The 17,460-nt window shown below is 38.5% G+C and overlaps 1 protein-coding gene across 5 annotated transcripts in view; it reads left to right on the top strand.

Annotated features, from left to right (window-relative positions):
- Nucleotides 1-15,077, top strand: part of LOC107691166 (SHOC2 leucine rich repeat scaffold protein) — a 37,183-nt gene extending 22,106 nt beyond the window's left edge. For 2 of the 5 annotated variants that reach the window (XM_016489654.1, XM_016489652.1), the window contains exons 2-9: nucleotides 4,690-5,668; nucleotides 8,036-8,173; nucleotides 8,389-8,519; nucleotides 8,630-8,818; nucleotides 9,021-9,143; nucleotides 9,256-9,393; nucleotides 14,318-14,435; nucleotides 14,523-15,077. In XM_016489654.1, the coding sequence (XP_016345140.1) occupies nucleotides 5,029-5,668; nucleotides 8,036-8,173; nucleotides 8,389-8,519; nucleotides 8,630-8,818; nucleotides 9,021-9,143; nucleotides 9,256-9,393; nucleotides 14,318-14,435; nucleotides 14,523-14,731 (1,686 nt within the window). In that variant the 5' untranslated portion in view covers nucleotides 4,690-5,028 and the 3' untranslated portion in view covers nucleotides 14,732-15,077. Of the gene's footprint in view, nucleotides 1-2,487; nucleotides 2,493-3,629; nucleotides 5,669-8,035; nucleotides 8,174-8,388; nucleotides 8,520-8,629; nucleotides 8,819-9,020; nucleotides 9,144-9,255; nucleotides 9,394-14,317; nucleotides 14,436-14,522 lie in introns of those variants that run through there. The other 3 variants (XM_016489655.1, XM_016489656.1, XM_016489653.1) reach the window with 3 other exon arrangements.
- The last annotated feature ends 2,383 nt before the right edge of the window (nucleotides 15,078-17,460 follow it).

The following is a 17,460-nucleotide window of genomic DNA, read 5'->3' as shown; positions in this document are numbered from 1 at the left end:
TGAAATCAAAATAATGGATAAATGTTGTGTTTGTGGTAAACAGCCACGGATCAGCAGCGGACTCCTGTGTGAAAGCACAGTCTGTGCTGCTACTTCTCTCACAAGAGACACCTAAGAGGAGAATTCCCCCCCATTTTCAAAAATGAAATTCAGGCCCTGAATAAATGTCTAAAAATCCTGATTGAAGTATCACTATAAATAGTTATAAATTATAAAAAGAAGGCTTTAAAAAGATCGGTATCGGTGATCAGTATCGGCAGATACTGCTTTCTGTGATCGGCGATCGGTGATCGGCCTCAAAAATCCTGATCGGAGCACCCCTAGAAAGTATCAATACTTATGGATCGATCCGCCCATCCCTAGCTTTCATAGTCTTCAGCACGTTGTTTGGAGAACAACTTTGGACGTGATGTGCACATTTTCTTATTTTTTAAGAAAATACTGAAAATAAAATGTTTAAACATTTGACTAATCAATAATTTGAAGACATAATCAGCAGATTAATCAGTCAAAATCAAAATAATCATTACTTGCAGTTTTAAAATCTAGACCGCAAACTCATAGCTGATGTAGAAAGAACTCTTGAGTAATTACCAAAAAATATATATTTGTTTATATTTTGATCATGTTAAATTTAATTTAACTGAAAATAAAGAACAAATGCCAGCTTTAGATATTAGCTAAAACAGGCATATTGAGAAAAAAGGAAACCGTTACAAATAAAGTAAAGAGTAGAAAGTATTCATGGGGATGTTTACTCATGTACTCCACATGTAAACCTGCTGAGTAGTATGGGGGTTTTACACAATTGTTGTTTGCATCTGTATATATACATACGTTTTTTTTTTTTGTTTTTTTTTCAGGATCTTGCACCACATGTGGAACAAAATTAGCTTTTTTGACTCATTTGTGTATGCTTGTAAATGATTTTCAATTGATACGAACAAAGCTGAAATAGTCCCTCACTTAATGTACTTTCATGATCAATCATTGGTGTCACTTCTGAGTGCTTGTGCCCATCCCTGTTAGAAAGCGACCATTTACTATAGCCCATGTTTTAAAAGCCAGTAAAGTGATTTTTTTTCTTCTGTGTTTAGTTCTGTGTACATTTAAACATTGATCTACGAATGTTTGTTTTGTTTTACTCTTCCCTCATGGCAGACGTGTTCTGCAAAACCAGTGGCTCACTCAGATGTGGTATCAAGTGACTTTTCTGTGAAATATCACAGCTTTGGGATTTATAGGGAGCTTATCTGAAGTCGTGCGGGCTTACCTGCATCTAATTTAAAGGAGTTGTCCCGATTTAAGAGTGTCAACATCTAAAGTTGACAATGGAAACATACAGATCCTACAATGAATCAAAGGCGTCAAAGTAGCTGACAAAGTGACCTGTTTACAATGCAAACAAAGCATTTTTTTTGACTGCGTATAAAGATGCAGGTCAGCAGAAACTGCAGCAGTTCACTTTTGCACTGCTCACCTCAAGATGTAACCAAGATTAGTTGCTAGAAGGTCATGAAACTGAAAGTTATTTTGTCTAAGCTTCAAGTAAACTCAGTTACACATTCAGTGGTAGTGGAGGTCAGTTAATGTTTGACAGATTGCTTGGTCTTAAAAGGATAGTTTACCCAAAAATGAAAATTTGCTGGAAGTGTACTTACACCCAGACCATCCAAGATATAGATGAGTTTTTCTTCATCAAAGCAGATTTGGAGAAATTATCATTACATCACTTGCTCACCAGTGGATCCTCTGCACGTCAGAATGAGAGTCCAAACAGCTGATAAAAACATCACAATAATCCACAAGTAATCCACAACTCTCCAGTCCCATCAATTAATGTCTGGTGAAGGGAAAAGCTGCGCATTTCTAAGAAACAAATTAATTGTTGAAGCAGTTTAACATAAAACTGTCACTTCTGGCCAAAATACCTATAATCTATAGTCCATAATCCATAAATTCATCCCCTGTTGTCCGCTCATATCAAAATCCACCATCATATTTGTTAATAACTGTTTCCAGCTGTTTTGGCTTGTAAATTGTGCTTAATCTGTGCAGATTTCTTTCCTGATCCACAACTTTTTCACTGGAGAAAGCGATATTTTGGATTATGGACTTGTATTTTAGCTGGAAACAGTGGTTTGAAGTTAAAAATGTCTTAAACTTGTTTCTTAAAAACATGCATCTTTTCACTTCACAAGCTATTAATTGATGGACTGGAGTGGTGTGGATTACTTGTGGATTATTGTGATGTTTTTATCAGCTGTTTGGACTCTCATTCTGGCAGCACCCATTCACTGCAGAGGATCATTGGTGAGCAAGTGATGTAATTCTACATTTCTCCAAATCTGTTCTGAAGAAGAAACAAACTCATCTACATCTTGAATGGTCTGAGGGTGCGAAAATTTCTTATTTTTGGGTGAACTGTTCCTTTAATGTGAGGACTTTGATGCACTTGCGCTCTGTCAGTATCTTAACATGAGAGTCTTCATGTACACGTTCAAGATAGCTTTATTATTATTATTATTGCAGACGAGCTGGACTCTTTGGCCATAAAGGTCTTCTGACCTGTGGGAGGCCAGAGCTTTGAAGAGCACTCCCAAAGATTATTCCCTGCGGCATTAACCTTTCTGCAGCTCTGATCTGGGCTTGGACTAGGCACACGCACGCCGAGCACTTCAACTGCACACACACTTTTGAATTTCACAATACAGGACAGAGGAACACATATTTATGCAAAGATAGCATCTCGCAGAGTGCTGAGGCATTTCTGATTCGGGCTGGTTGTGGTTTTTGTTGGATTACTGGGTGTTGAATGTCATTTGTGATTTAATGAAGCATATCACAGGTAAAGGTATAAAGCTACTGTTCCTGTAATTGATGTAAAGCTGCTTTGTCTTTTTATGAGCAAGTAAGCAGTTGTGCGGGGCTTTTCAAACTCTGGTTTCAGGGACGCTAACCATTCTGTGAAAAACTGTACTGGAAAAAAGTATTTTAGAAAATTTATTTTGGGGCTGTCATAGTAAACATGCACTTAAGATATAAATGAAGCGCTAAATGTATTTATTTATTTTTTTACTTTGATATTCAACAAATGTGATATTTCTGTTTAACTCTGCTAACTCATTTAGATTAATTGTTAGATAATTGATAACTTTGATAGTAAAAAAATTCTGCATATAGTGTACAAAGGAAAAAAAGTGTCTCAGATACACTGTTAAATAAGGCTGCAAGTAACGATTGTGTCAACTGATTTATCTTTTTTATTTTTTTATTTATCTAAAGATTACTTTTCTGATGGATCTATTGATTGTTTTCTGATTAGTCGATTAATCCTTTGGTTAACTCATTATATCATTTGACGATGCTCATTTCAGCAAGCCTGGGAGTTTTAGCTGCACTTATTGGGGATAAATGTAAATATGATAAATAATTCAACACAAATTGTCAAATTTACGCAGTCAACATTGACGTGCTGCTCTGGCCATGCTGTCAAACTAATAAAAAAAGAAAATATTTTCCAGAGAATGTTTAAATGTATAGTACACCTAAAAATTAAAAATAAGCAATTTTTTTACTCACCCACTCAGAAGGTGTTGTTCTAATGACCTTCTTTCTTTTTTTTTTAGAACACAAAAGAAGAAGTCCTGCTTGTCCTCGTCCATATGATGGCAGTAAAGAGCATCCAGCTTCTAATTTTGAATAAAAAGATGCAAACATATCACAGAATGATAGTATACAATCTATAGAAAAAAGTACCCATAGGCCTATAGTTTGTTGGGTACAGATATACTCGAAGTGATGCGCTTGTGTGTGTTTTTCTTGGGTGAGCTGGAGTGAACTTATGCTCATGAGCAGAAAGACCAACGACCAAAGTCAGGATTTTGGATTTTCATATTACATTGCATTTAAATTTTTGTTTATTTTTAAACAAAACAAAATTGTTTTTTGGTTTTAATCATATACCTTCAGAACACTTGGGAGAATATGGCACAAGTCGTAAGGGATCATTCTGTGATTTTTTTTTTTTTTTTACTTGAAGCCAGTCACTGTACACTGGTATTATATAGACAAGCACTAGCAGAAAATTTCTAATTTAGTGTCCTGTAAAAGAATATGCCATTAGAACAACAAATAATGACTTACTTTTCATTTTTGGGTGAACTATCACAGTTTGCTCTAGTACAGTGACAATATAAAAGCCAACTGTATTATTTTGGAATCAGACAGGTCCAGTTATGCTTTTGATTTAAAAAAACAAACAAAAAACCGCTTGGCTTTTTTCACGTCCTCAAAATGCATCTAACGCATTCTTATCAGTGAAATGCTCCCAAGCTTGTCCTAGTGTAAAAGCACCGTGTACATTTTCTTCCAGGGTGGTTAATATGTTCCTGCAAATCCTCCAGTAAAGGATCATCTGATGCATCGCTGTAAGAGATGCGAGATTTAATTGCATTTAATTGCCTGAAGTGGCTGACCATTGACGGCCTGATGCTGCTTCTTGCTGAAAGCGCTTGTGGTACGAGCATACAGGAAGGAACTGTGTGTCTGTTAGTTAGCGGCTCACGCATCTGCGTCACTGAGGGAAGCTCTTACCTTTTTCATATCTGAAATCTGAACGCAACTTTTGTCTGCAAGTCATTCCCGGCATTATGCGTCCTAACTGAAACCGTTTGCTTTGTTTAACAGCCAAAGGATGTGAATCCCGGCGACCCGTCTGTGCACAACAGCTCTAGCCGAGCCGAGGGGAAAGAGTGCAGTTCGAACAAACATGAGGCTGCTGGCCTCCTCGCCACACCGACTACAACAAACACGCATCGTTCCAGTGGAGTTTTAACCCCTGCAGGAGTGCAGACTGCTTGGTCCACCGAGGCTGGTGAAGAAACACAGGTATGTATGAGCACACGCAGATATAACCGCCCCTTCCTTTGGTTCGACGCCCTCGAATAGCGAACAAAATACTAGAGCGAGAGAAAGCGAGCGAGAGACTGAGGGTCCCATGTGCCATTGGGCAGCAGGGCTTTCGCCATGAGCAGTACTCTGGGCAAAGATAAAGACTCTAAGGAGAGGGAACCCAAAGCCGAAGGGAAATCCAAAACCAAAGGGAAAGATGCCAAAGACGGGAAGAAAGACACAAGCGGCGCTTCGCCCGCAGTGGCCTTCACCTTGGACAGCACGATAAAGCGGCCCAACCCGCCGCCTAGCACGCGCAAAAAATCCAGCAACGCGGAGGTCATCAAGGAGCTGAACAAGTGCCGTGAGGAGAACTCAATGCGCCTGGACCTGTCCAAGAGATCCATCCATCTGCTGCCCTCTTCCATCAAGGAGCTGACCCAGCTGACCGAGCTCTACCTGTACAGCAACAAGCTGCAAAGCCTGCCGGCCGAGGTGGGATGCCTGTCGGGGCTGGTGACGCTGGCGCTCAGCGAGAACTCTCTCACCAGCCTGCCCGACTCGCTGGACAACCTGAAGAAGCTGCGTATGCTCGACCTGCGGCACAACAAGCTGCGGGAGATCCCGGCCGTGGTCTACCGCGTCACCTCCCTCACCACGCTCTACCTGCGCTTTAATCGGATCACCACCGTGGAGAATGACATCAAGAATCTGTCCAAACTCACCATGCTCAGCATCCGAGAGAACAAGATTAAACAGCTGCCCGCAGAGATCGGTGAGTGAGTGAGCTGCTGCTTAAGACTATTCCTTTAAAAAAAGTACATTATGTCTGTGGAAAAAAAAATTCAAAAACACTACACAGTACATATTTTTTTTATATTTTTAGTACCGGTTAGTGTTGTCACGGTACCAAAATTTCAGTATTCGGTACCGATACCAGTGAAAATCCACGGTTCTCGGTACCAATTTCGGTACCAAAGCAAAACACAGAAACATGCTAATTGAACAACAGTTTTATTAATAACGTTAAACAAAAAATAAATGTACAATTTTTAATTGTTGAGTGTGTTAATTTGTGCAATGATAACCTACCATCAATGTAAATGATTTTTTAAATATATTAGAATGAGTACATTACAATATAAATTTGTTAGAACAAGTACATCATTATTTGTGGTCTTAAAAACAATATGCAAACAATCAGAATATTGTACCTGGTGGGGAGTGCACAATGTAAACATGAAACATATGCCATCACCTATATTGTACTGTGGTACAGTTATGGAGGCTCTTCATAATGCAGAAGTCAGCTGCCTGTCGTGATACGTATCGTATCGTGACTTTGCTGGTGATACACAGCCCTAACGTGTATCGCGTTGGGCTAACCGAGACTTGTCATTTGCACTTATATATTGTTGCTCTTTTGTTAGTTTTGACTGCTTTTATTGTCCTCATTTGTAAGTCGCTTTGGATAAAATGACTAAATGACTAAATGTAAATGTAAATGTAAATGTAGTTTGATGCGTTTCCTCCTCTTGAGGTCGCCACTGCTTTTAAGAAGAGGTTGCCAGGTTTTCACAACAAAACCCGCCCAATTGCGTTTCGAGGGGGTCCCCCGTTAAAAATCGCATTCCGAGGATAAAATACGCATGTTTTGGCAGGGTTCCCCTGGTAAAATTCGCATTCCAGGGACTAAATATCACGTTAATGGGGTCGTTTTTCAACCCGCGGACATGAAAAACAACAGTGTTAAAGGAGCCCAATTCTTGGCAACACTAGAAGAGGATAGCTTTCGGATAGCGCATCAAGAACCGGGTTGACCGGGTACTCGGTACCAACGCGGTACCGTAACATTTTCATTTTTTTAGTACCGACTTGGTACCGAAATACCAGGTCTTTTGACAACACTAGTACCGGTCAATATTGGATATTGTATTGCACGCTGTACACCTGTGCATGCTCATTTTCACTATTTTTACCTTTGGCATCATCTAACAGTCACTTAAAGTTAAACGGACACATTTTTACATATTTAACATTTAATAACAGTTTAATGTAATTTTTAGCAAATCTCAAAATTAATATTCATTTGAATACTGTACATTGTAATATTGTGATGCCTAAATCAGTGTTATTGTAGTATTTTTTTCTATTATGTTGTATTTATTAACATTTTGAATTAGCTATAAGTTTTCATTTGAACTAGAATTAATTTGTGCTTTTGCTATTTTTAAACGTTTTTTTTGTTGTCATTTTTAGTAATTTGTTTCGTAATTTAATTTTTATTTTGGTTTTATTAATTTAATATTTCTTCAAATGCAGTTTTAATAGGTTTAGTTTTAGTTATTAATTACAGCACTGGCCCAAATTCACTTGTAGCATTTAAAATAATTGATTGCATTTATTATTGTTTTATCTTTGAATAATTTAGACAAAATTGTACGCAATTATAGTTTCATTGTATTATGGGTTATAGGCAGTAACATAAAAATAATTATCAGCTTCCTGCTTCCCATATGTGACCCTGGACCACAAAACCAGTCATAAGGGTAAATTTTTGTCAAATTTATCATATGAAAGCTGAATAAATAAGCTTCCCATTGATGTATGGTTTGTTAGAATAGGACAATATTTGGCTGAGATACAACTATTTGAAAATCTGGAATCTGAGGGTGCAAAAAAAATCAAAATATTGAGAAAATTGCCTTTAAAGTTGTCCAAATTAAGTTCTTAGCAATGCATATTACTAATCAAAAATTAAGTTTTAATATATTTACAGTAGGAAATTTACAAAATATCTTCATGGAACATGATCTTTACTTAATATTCTAATGATTTTTGGCATAAAAGAAAAATCAATAATTTTGACCCATGCAGTGTATTTTTGGCTATTGCTACAAATATACCCCAGCGACTTAAGACTTTTAAACGAGGTTTTGTGGTCCAGGGTCACATATATGGGCTGCTCTGGGATCCCTCAAAATGATTGGCAGGCAAAACAAGCCTCAGAGTCTTCTGATTGGTTAACAAATCTGACCATATCTCATTTATACATGAGTATCATTGCGTAAAATCTCTTGCATCATTTTGCATATGAAAGTTCAGTGTTCAGTTGCGATGATTCTGCCGGCTTGTGTTATAGGTGAGCTCTGTAATTTGATTACGCTGGATGTAGCCCACAACCAGCTGGAGCACCTTCCTAAAGAGATCGGCAATTGCACTCAGATCACCAACCTTGACCTGCAGCACAACGAACTTCTTGACCTACCTGAGACTATAGGTGAGGAACTACTCAAGGTGGAATCTTTATTGTTGGAAGCAAAACATTTTACTATACAGCTCTGCTTTTGGCCATTTGGTGAGAGTTCAGTTGTACTTTATAATTATGTATCAGATCTCATCAGTGGAGAAAGTATGCTTAGATGTCCATGTAAATTAGATTAAATCAACAGTTTACACATTTGAATCATAAACTATGTTCATTTACTGTTTCAGGTAACTTGTCAAGTATAAACCGTCTGGGTCTGAGGTACAACCGTCTATCAGCGATCCCTCGATCTTTATCGAAGTGCCGAGAGCTGGAGGAACTCAACCTTGAAAATAACAACATCTCAGTGTTACCAGAGGTGAGTCTTGGTTCAGCTCATTACCGCTTTTAATAATTAGCAGTTTTATATCATTTATCTTTGTCCCCTTTTATGAAGTATTATATTGATCCCTGTCTGTTTTTCCTCAGGGTCTTCTCTCCAGTCTGGTGAACCTGACGAGTCTGACGCTGGCACGAAACTGTTTTCAGTCTTACCCAGTGGGCGGCCCGTCCCAGTTCTCCACCATCTACTCACTCAACATGGAGCACAACCGTATCAACAAGATCCCTTTCGGCATCTTCTCCCGAGCCAAAGTGCTCAGCAAGCTCAATATGAAGGTGAGAGCGCATCTACTCAATCACTGTTGAAGATATGTAGGTAACAAACTTGCCCTGAAGGAGACACATAACTAGAGACCAGAATATGGTAGAGGGTTGATCTGGACCAATAAGCTGCACCCTAGCATCATTGTGGTTAGTTTACATGACCAAGCAAAAGAATTGTAAAGCATACCATCCTTTTTTGAAACTATGATTATAGGACAACCAGTTAACGTCTCTTCCGCTGGATTTTGGGACGTGGACCAGTATGGTAGAGCTGAACCTGGCAACAAACCAGCTTACCAAGATTCCAGAGGATATCTGTGGACTTGTGTCTTTAGAGGTGACATGCTCTTCTGTATTTTACCATCACTCAGTTTCATGATAGCAACCCCATTTTTGTCATGTGGTTGGGTCTATATTTTGGCTCATCAGTTTTCCTTTGGTTCCTTCAGGTCCTCATATTGTCCAACAATCTTTTGAAGAAGTTGCCTCATGGAATAGGAAACTTACGGAAACTGCGAGAGCTTGACCTGGAGGAGAACAAACTGGAGTCCCTCCCGAATGAGATTGCCTACCTTAAGGATCTGCAGGTAGGACAATTGTCTACATAGTCAGCTTTTTTTAAGGCAGTGCAGTTGTTTCCATTGGAGTCTTTTGTTAGCTTATGTTGCTAAGCTAACAAAAAGTGATAGACACATAAACAAAAAATGTTCTGCACACAAAAATGTATTGATACTTTGCAGTATTGTGCAGAGCCCCTAAAGGGGACATGGGGAAAAATGAGGTAGAAGAAGAAATAATTTTTTTCTCGCAAAAGTATTGCATTCCCCTGAGAAATTTTGTGTCTGCTCAAAAAAGCATTGAAATATAGTTCTTCCTCCCACCTCGTACTATTTCCATCACGGACATTTTGTGAGCAAATACAAACTTTCTTGGGGGAACGCAAACGTTTTGTGAGAAAACGCAAAACTTTTATGAGCAAGCACAAAGTTTCTTGGGAAGATGCTAAAGTTTTAAAAGTGAGTGCAAAGTTTCTTGGGGGAATGCAAACGTTATATGAGCAAACTCAGATGCAGAGTTTCTTGGGGGAACTTATATGTTTTGCAAGAGAACGCACAGAGCGAACAGTTTCTTAGGGCAACACAAATGTTTCATGTGAGAATGCTAAAGTTTTGAGCAAATGCAAACTTTATTTTTTTAAGATTTATTTTTGTAATTTTGCCTTTATTAAGATAGACAAAGCGCAGAGGGTGGGAGAGAGGGGGGTGGGATCAGGAAAGTTCCTCAAACTGGGATTCAAACCTGGGATGCCCGCAACGCAACAGTGTTATATGTTGGCGCATTGCCCACTAGGCTGTCGGCGCTGACGAATGCAAACTTTCTTAGGGGAATGCAAAAGTTTTATTTGTGAATGCTAAAATTGTAAAAGTAAACGCAGTGTTTCTTTGGGGAAAGCAAAGGTTTTAAGAGTGAATGGAAAGTTTCTTGGGGGAATGCAAACAGTTTGAGCAAACGCAAAGTTTCTTAGGAACGCAAACATTATAAGAGTGAACGCAAGTTTCTTGGGGGGGGGACTGAAAAGGTTTATGTGAGAATGCTAAAGTTTTAAGATCGAATGCAAAGTTTCTTGGGGGAACGCAGAAGTTTTATGTGAGCACAGAAAAGTTTTAAGAGTGAACGCAAAGGTTCTTGGGGGAACGCAAATGTTTTATGTGAGAACAGAAAAGTTTTAAGAGTGAACGCAAAGTTTCTTGGGGGAACGCAAATGTTTTATGTGAGAACAGAAAAGTTTTAAGAGTGAACGCAAAGTTTCTTGGGGGAACGCAAATGTTTTATGTGAGAACAGAAAAGTTTTAAGAGTGAACGCAAAGTTTCTTGGGGGAACGCAAATGTTTTATGTGAGAACAGAAAAGTTTTAAGAGTGAACGCAAAGTTTCTTGGGGGAACGCAGAAGTTTTATGTGAGCACAGAAAAGTTTTAAGAGTGAACGCAAAGGTTCTTGGGGGAACGCAAATGTTTTATGTGAGAACAGAAAAGTTTTAAGAGTGAACGCAAAGTTTCTTGGGGGAACGCAGAAGTTTTATGTGAGAACAGAAAAGTTTTAAGATCGAACGCAAAGTTTCTTGGGGGAACGCAGAAGTTTTATGTGAGAACAGAAAAGTTTTAAGATCGAACGCAAAGTTTCTTGGGGGAACGCAGAAGTTTTATGTGAGAACAGAAAAGTTTTAAGATCGAACGCAAAGTTTCTTGGGGGAACGCAGAAGTTTTATGTGAGAACAGAAAAGTTTTAAGATCGAACGCAAAGTTTCTTGGGGGAACGCAGAAGTTTTATGTGAGAACAGAAAAGTTTTAAGATCGAACGCAAGTTTCTTGGGGGCAGAGGTGGGACCAAGTCATTGTAGTGTCTCAGTATTAATTACCATATCAAATTCATAGTAATTTATATCAGGAAGGCAGGTAGAATATTTTTGTCATAGTTCAATTTCATGTGAGATGGGTGCCCTTAGTAAAACTACTCAAGTTCGATTTATGGATTGTGCCAAAATAGGCACAATAAGCAGTGAAAAAACTATTTTATTAGTAACAGAATAGCAAAGACAACATAATTTTATAGAAACAACAGCTGAAACATTTGCATGTGTACATAAGAATATATGCTTCTAGGTGTTATATCTAAGCCAATGAGCCATTATTTGGAATCTCAATGAAACAGATTTAAAAATGTGTGAGCGGAAACCCGATCTGCACCAAACTTTAAACCTTTAAAAATAAGCAGGTTTACATTTTAACCCATCATTTTGATCCTGGATTAGGGATGTTCATTTTAACTGGTTAACTGACCGTAAGAATTTTGACCGATTAATTAAACCAACGCGATGTCAAGTCTTGGTCGTCGGCCTTCATTATCGCTAATGTGACCACACCCACGCGCCGATCACGCTTTAGATATTAGTCCACGTGAGACGCGCGCATGTAAACGCCCACATCACAGCTAACAAAGCAGCAGTACTAGTATCAGTGAACATCACAATAATGTTAATAATGTAGTTTGTGTAAACAGCATGCTTACTTTTTTTATTTCAGATGTGAGAATAACAGTGTAAAAGAACCTGTTGCAAAGAGAGCCAAAGCAAAGCAGCCCACTTGGTCATGGAAACCAGGGACTGACGTTGACATGTTCCACAGGCTCTGAGATTCCTGCCTGCATAGGAACCTGGACCACAGCTAAGACCATGTGAATCACACACTCCCACGAGTTATTTTATGTGATAGTTATATGTATTCTAAATAAACTACAAACAAAAAATATATAAATTTATTTTTTCCTCACATTCTTTCTTGTAGCAATTCCCTCTCAGTCAAACACCTGACTGAATGGCTCATTATGCAGCTCATTATGCAGGCCTTTGTCTTCTCAGGTGTGAATCACAGCATTATTCATGATCTCAGGGCATGTCAAAACTTTTCCAGGGCCCCAAAACACCCTCGGACCCCAGAGGGTTAATAATTTTTTTTTTCAGTAATTTATCAAAATATATAAAAAGGTTTGCTGCATGGTTAAAATACGCTACGCATATTAAAAAAATAGTTTTTTTTTAGGGGAAAAAACATAAGTCGCATATAAGTCGCATTTTATTGTTTCATTCAGAAATAGGCCTAATGCCAATGCGAAATGTTTACAAACATTATAATAAACACTGTAAACATAGCTAGGCTATTTTAGTTCCCCTCACTCCACAACAAATCCTTTCAATTAACAGTATTTAGAAAAGAACAAGAATGAAAAATATAAGAAGCTATAGCAATATAAACGACAAGCCAAATGAATTCATTTAGGCTAAAACGAAACTGAAACCAACGTTGGGTCTCTCATTCCACACAAAATCAAATGTTTTCGTATTCGCAATGTATTTGAATGGCAAATGATTATTTATTATGTAGCCTAGGCTTCACTCGCGTTCTTATATCCACGTAAAGCAAAATGTTTTGCATAACATCATGGCGGTGCGGTGATAACGCTTAACGGCACAGATTTTACTACATATTTTTTTTACTACATAGTCAAACATATGGAAAAAAAACAATTTTATTATGATAATGAACAGGCTGCATTGTCAAGGTAACAATGCTTAACTGTGTGCGCATGCGGCGCCGGCGCCATCACTTGAGTTTTTTCCTTCTATCAGTGGAAGCAACTACTCCTTTTAGTCATAAAGATAATCAGAATTGTAAAAAATTTAATTCAATTCTAATTTAAAATAAACATGTCGGTTAACGGTTAATAGACGGTTAACGAGCGTCGGTTGTCGGTTAGGAAAAATAACCGAAATGAACATCCCTATCCTGGATTTAAGTTATATTTAAGATTAACTTTAATCCTGTTGCACGATTAATTTTAAACTCAGATTTAAATCTTGATTATGGATTAACTTTAAACTTAATGGAGGTTTAAATAAAATAAAATGCACATGCAATTAAAATATGTAACTGATCGAACAAAAATAGTGGAGATCTGACAAAAACAGAAGAGGTGTTTATTACAAATGAAAATGAAAGCACATGGAGTTGGCAGAGTGCGAGGGTCGTGGCGGGATGCGGATCCATCACTCATGGTGCACCTCGGTGTCGGGACAAACAAAAGAAGTGAGGAATATTTAACAGCAGCGGTCACGGTGCTGATGAGGCGAGCACCAGTGATCGCGGCCGCGCCTCTCGTTTCTCAGGCCCGCTCCGTGTGTCTGCTGGGCGGCGATCAAAAGGACAGGGCAGCGCTTTTCACGAATGGAGATCGCTACTAGACAAATAATGTAATTTTTTTTTTATTTATTTTTTCTTATCTCTGTTCTTTTGTCGTAAGTTATGTTATTACTCCATCAATTTATACTAGCCTATATATCCAGCGCTCCCTGAACGCAGTCTCTGGCTTATTGCCAGTCAAGTGCAAGCACGCTGCAGGGACGCACGTGTCTAGAGTGATAACAACTCTGATCTGATCATAAAGTCTTTCCGAGTCACAGGGCTCAAGTCCAAGTCAAGGCTCGAGTCATTGCTGTCTAAGTCGAGTCTCAAGTCTTCTTTAATTATATCGAGTCAAGTCGCAAGTCATCAAATTTGGGACTCGAGTCCGAGTCAAGTCTCGAGTCACGTGACTCGAGTCCACACCCCTGCTTGGGGGAACGCAAATGTTTTATGTGAGAGCACTAAAGTTTTGTGAGCGAACACAAACTTTCTTAGAGGAACACAAACATTTTGCAAGAGAATGCAAAAGTTTTAAGAGCGAACGCAAAGTTTCATGGGGAAATGCTTCTATGCATATTCATTCTCTACCAGAATTATTGCTAGAGAATGCAAAAGCATTGAAATATAATTTTCCCCTATTTCAATACAAATGTTTATAATACAGGATTATTTTGCTTGTTGCAGTGATTTCTGGGATTGCCCTATCTGTGGGGAAACTGAATAGATGCTTTTATAGTGTTTAGTGTGAAACTCATTTCTCAAATTTATTTGCAGAAACTTGTGTTGACCAATAATCAGCTGACCACTTTGCCAAGAGGAATCGGTCACCTGACCAACCTGACATACCTGGGCTTGGGAGAGAACCTGCTGCAGCACCTACCTGAGGAGATCGGTATGAGCTCACCACTGCCCTCAAACGCACACGGCCACACCAATCCATACGCAACTCGCTTACAGCCTTTCTCTCTCCAACCCATAGGTACACTGGAGAACCTGGAGGACCTGTACCTGAATGACAACCCCAACCTGCACAGTCTGCCGTTCGAGCTGGCGCTCTGCAGTAAGCTATCCATCATGAGCATAGAGAACTGTCCCCTCAGTCACCTCCCGCCGCAGATCGTCGCCGGAGGCCCTTCCTTCATCATCCAGTTCCTCAAGATGCAGGGTCCCTACCGTGCCATGGTCTGAGATGGCTCACACACTGTACAAAGAGGAAACTGAATCGCCACACGACGTTACCTTCGTCGTCATTATATCTCGGACAAGAAACGGCTTAACTGGGTTCCAATCGATGGAGGAATCATAGCCAGTTAGGTCCCCTTTACCCCCGTAGTAAACAATGTCTAGACTTCAGTTGCCAAAATTAATGTACATTAGTGATTCTGAAGAGGCGCTCTTAAAAGGTTTCAGTCATTTTGCCAATTTATTGAAAGTCATTATAGGGGTTTTGACGCCAGGAAACAGTTGTATGCAAAAACAAAACATTTTTACAAGTTCATTTTTGCTGCTGCTGCCGCCGCCATACTGTATGTGAGTTTTTTTTTGTGTTTTTTTTTAAGCCAGAGATTTTTTTTTCTTATCATCCCACAACCAAAATAATTTTATTGTACAGAGGACCTGTTTGGAAGCAGTGAACAAATTTTTTGTTCTTTTTTTTTTATTATTATTATTATTAATTGTTGTTCTAGAATTGTGCCTATCCAGTGCAGTTGGGTGGTTTGTGTCTGAACATTATTATCCAAGAAGTTTTTAATACAAAAAGGCTGAATTTACAAAAGTATAATTAATTCCGTAATTCCTTTTCATTGTTGTTTATTTTATCGCTCCCTTTTTTAAATATTCATTCCTGTTCGCTATCGGGACGTGTTGCTGCGCTTGAGATTTTAAAATGAATCCGCAATCTTTTTTTCTGCGAAATAGTGAAGCGACAAATGAATCAAAAATCGTTTTTGATAGCAATCACGTCATGGGGTTTAGTGAGCTAGGTGCTCTTCTGGACGTGGGGTTTGTGATTGTTTACTTGTTTGCCATATCCACAGTGTTGCGCTCTGCTTGTGTCCTATCGGTGAGAGTCGCATCTACATATCAGGTGCTGAACAGTGCTAGCAGTTAAAGGCCCACGTTTACTGTGAGGAATGCCAAACACCCATTCAACATCACTTCCCTCCTTTTTTTTACTGTGCATTTCAAGGATTTCCTGGTCGGTGTCATCGGACCGGTTTTAAACCCCATGATTTTTGGTCTTAAATTCACAGAATATTAAACAATGGTTGCAGTTTTTTGCACCGTTTGTCCCACATACTTATGCTGCTGCTTTTAATGCACTTTGTATTGATCTTTGGCATCCTCCTCAAGTAAAAGGGTCACGATATTTCATGTTACCGATTAAACGTATGGAAGGGGGCATTTATTATTATTATTATTTCTGAAGTATTTTATCTTTTATTTTAATTCTCTATCATGTATATTTTATAACAGTGAATGAAAAATTTGCCTCAGCAAATTCGAACGATAACATTCTATTAAGAACCTTTTTTTCAAGGCTTTGCCGTTATTTCTCTTTATTAAATGTTTTGATTTAAACTTCTGACTAGTTTGTGTTTCTATATGTTTAAAAATTCAAATGGTGCAGATCAAGTATTGCAATTAAAAACCCAAATGTTTCCATTATATGAATTGCAAACTTTTTTTATTTCACCTTTTTAAAGAATGGAGCCGTTTTGCGCAAGATGGAATTTCTTTTGGTTTAGTATTATATCGAGTGACTGTAAATTCCCACCTCCACTTTAGTTTATCAAGCCAAATGTATTTTGTTCGTGTTGTGTCCACACTGTTTCTTTTCTTTTTCTTTTTCACGTTTCCTCTCGCTTTGATTCGTTAGGACATTGTGTACATCGGCAGCAGTGTAAAGGCTTCGGAGAGGCACTTAGCATTCGTGGGGCCATGAAAAGGACACAAATCGCTGCTTTTTTTTATCAACCAGCAGAACCTGTTGCTGCTTATGGACCTCCTAGAAACGTAATGCTGTAAAAGAACCGGTCCGCGTGAGACGTTATGGACTGGCTTCTTGGGCCGGTTCTACCAGCACGGACGTTCTGCTACAGATGAAATCCCTCTGGACCTGCTCGGTGCATATGTTGTGCCTGACGCAGAAGCTGAATAAAAACAAAAAAAAATACAAACTGTAAAAAGGGCTTTCTCTGTTCATGCTTAACTATACACCAGAGGCATTGCATTCCTGGTTTTGTATAAAAGCTTAGAACTGTACATTTGAGTTTTCTTTTGTGTGTGTGTGTGCGTGTGTGTGTGTGTGTATGTGTGCGCGTGTGAGGGAATAGTTAGATGTTAACAAAATGGAATTATTATGTGACAATAAATGCCTTTGAGTACTTCAAGTGAGATGTGCATTAGGGATGTGGCTTTGTGACGCGTCCCATTTAAGTTAATTTTTTTTATTATTTTCAGCATTTATGTGCCGTTTATGCAGTGGAGGGGGTCTGGTTTTTATGTAGGTTAACAGTATGATCGGTTTTGAATGAGAATGCATCACAAATCAGGAATGTAGTCAAAAAAGACAATAAAACATAATTGTACTTTCAATGGTGAATACTGACAGCGCGGTTATAATCAGCCGAGGTGGCAATTTTAATTTTGATCTTGTATTGTTCTGGTGAATCCTTATGATTGGAGCTTAAGGGTATGGTTTATTTTTTTTTATATTGTCTGTGCATTAGGTCATAGAAATTGTATAAATGAAGTTCATTTTCCATGTTTTTTTTTTGTTTTTTTTTTTAACATAGGAATGTTATATGTTTCCTGTTTTTTGCTTTTTTTTCTTGCCTTGCTATGTATAGGAAACAAGCATGTTAATTTTCTCTTTTTTTCCTTTCTTTATTTCTTTCTTTAAGATTCATAAT

Source organism: Sinocyclocheilus anshuiensis, unplaced genomic scaffold (genome assembly GCF_001515605.1).
Source record: "Sinocyclocheilus anshuiensis isolate Anshui unplaced genomic scaffold, SAMN03320099.WGS_v1.1 scaffold338, whole genome shotgun sequence".
Lineage (NCBI taxonomy): Eukaryota > Metazoa > Chordata > Actinopteri > Cypriniformes > Cyprinidae > Sinocyclocheilus > Sinocyclocheilus anshuiensis.
The sequence above is the reverse complement of the archived record's forward strand: the minus strand, read 5'-3'. Positions and strand labels throughout refer to the sequence as shown.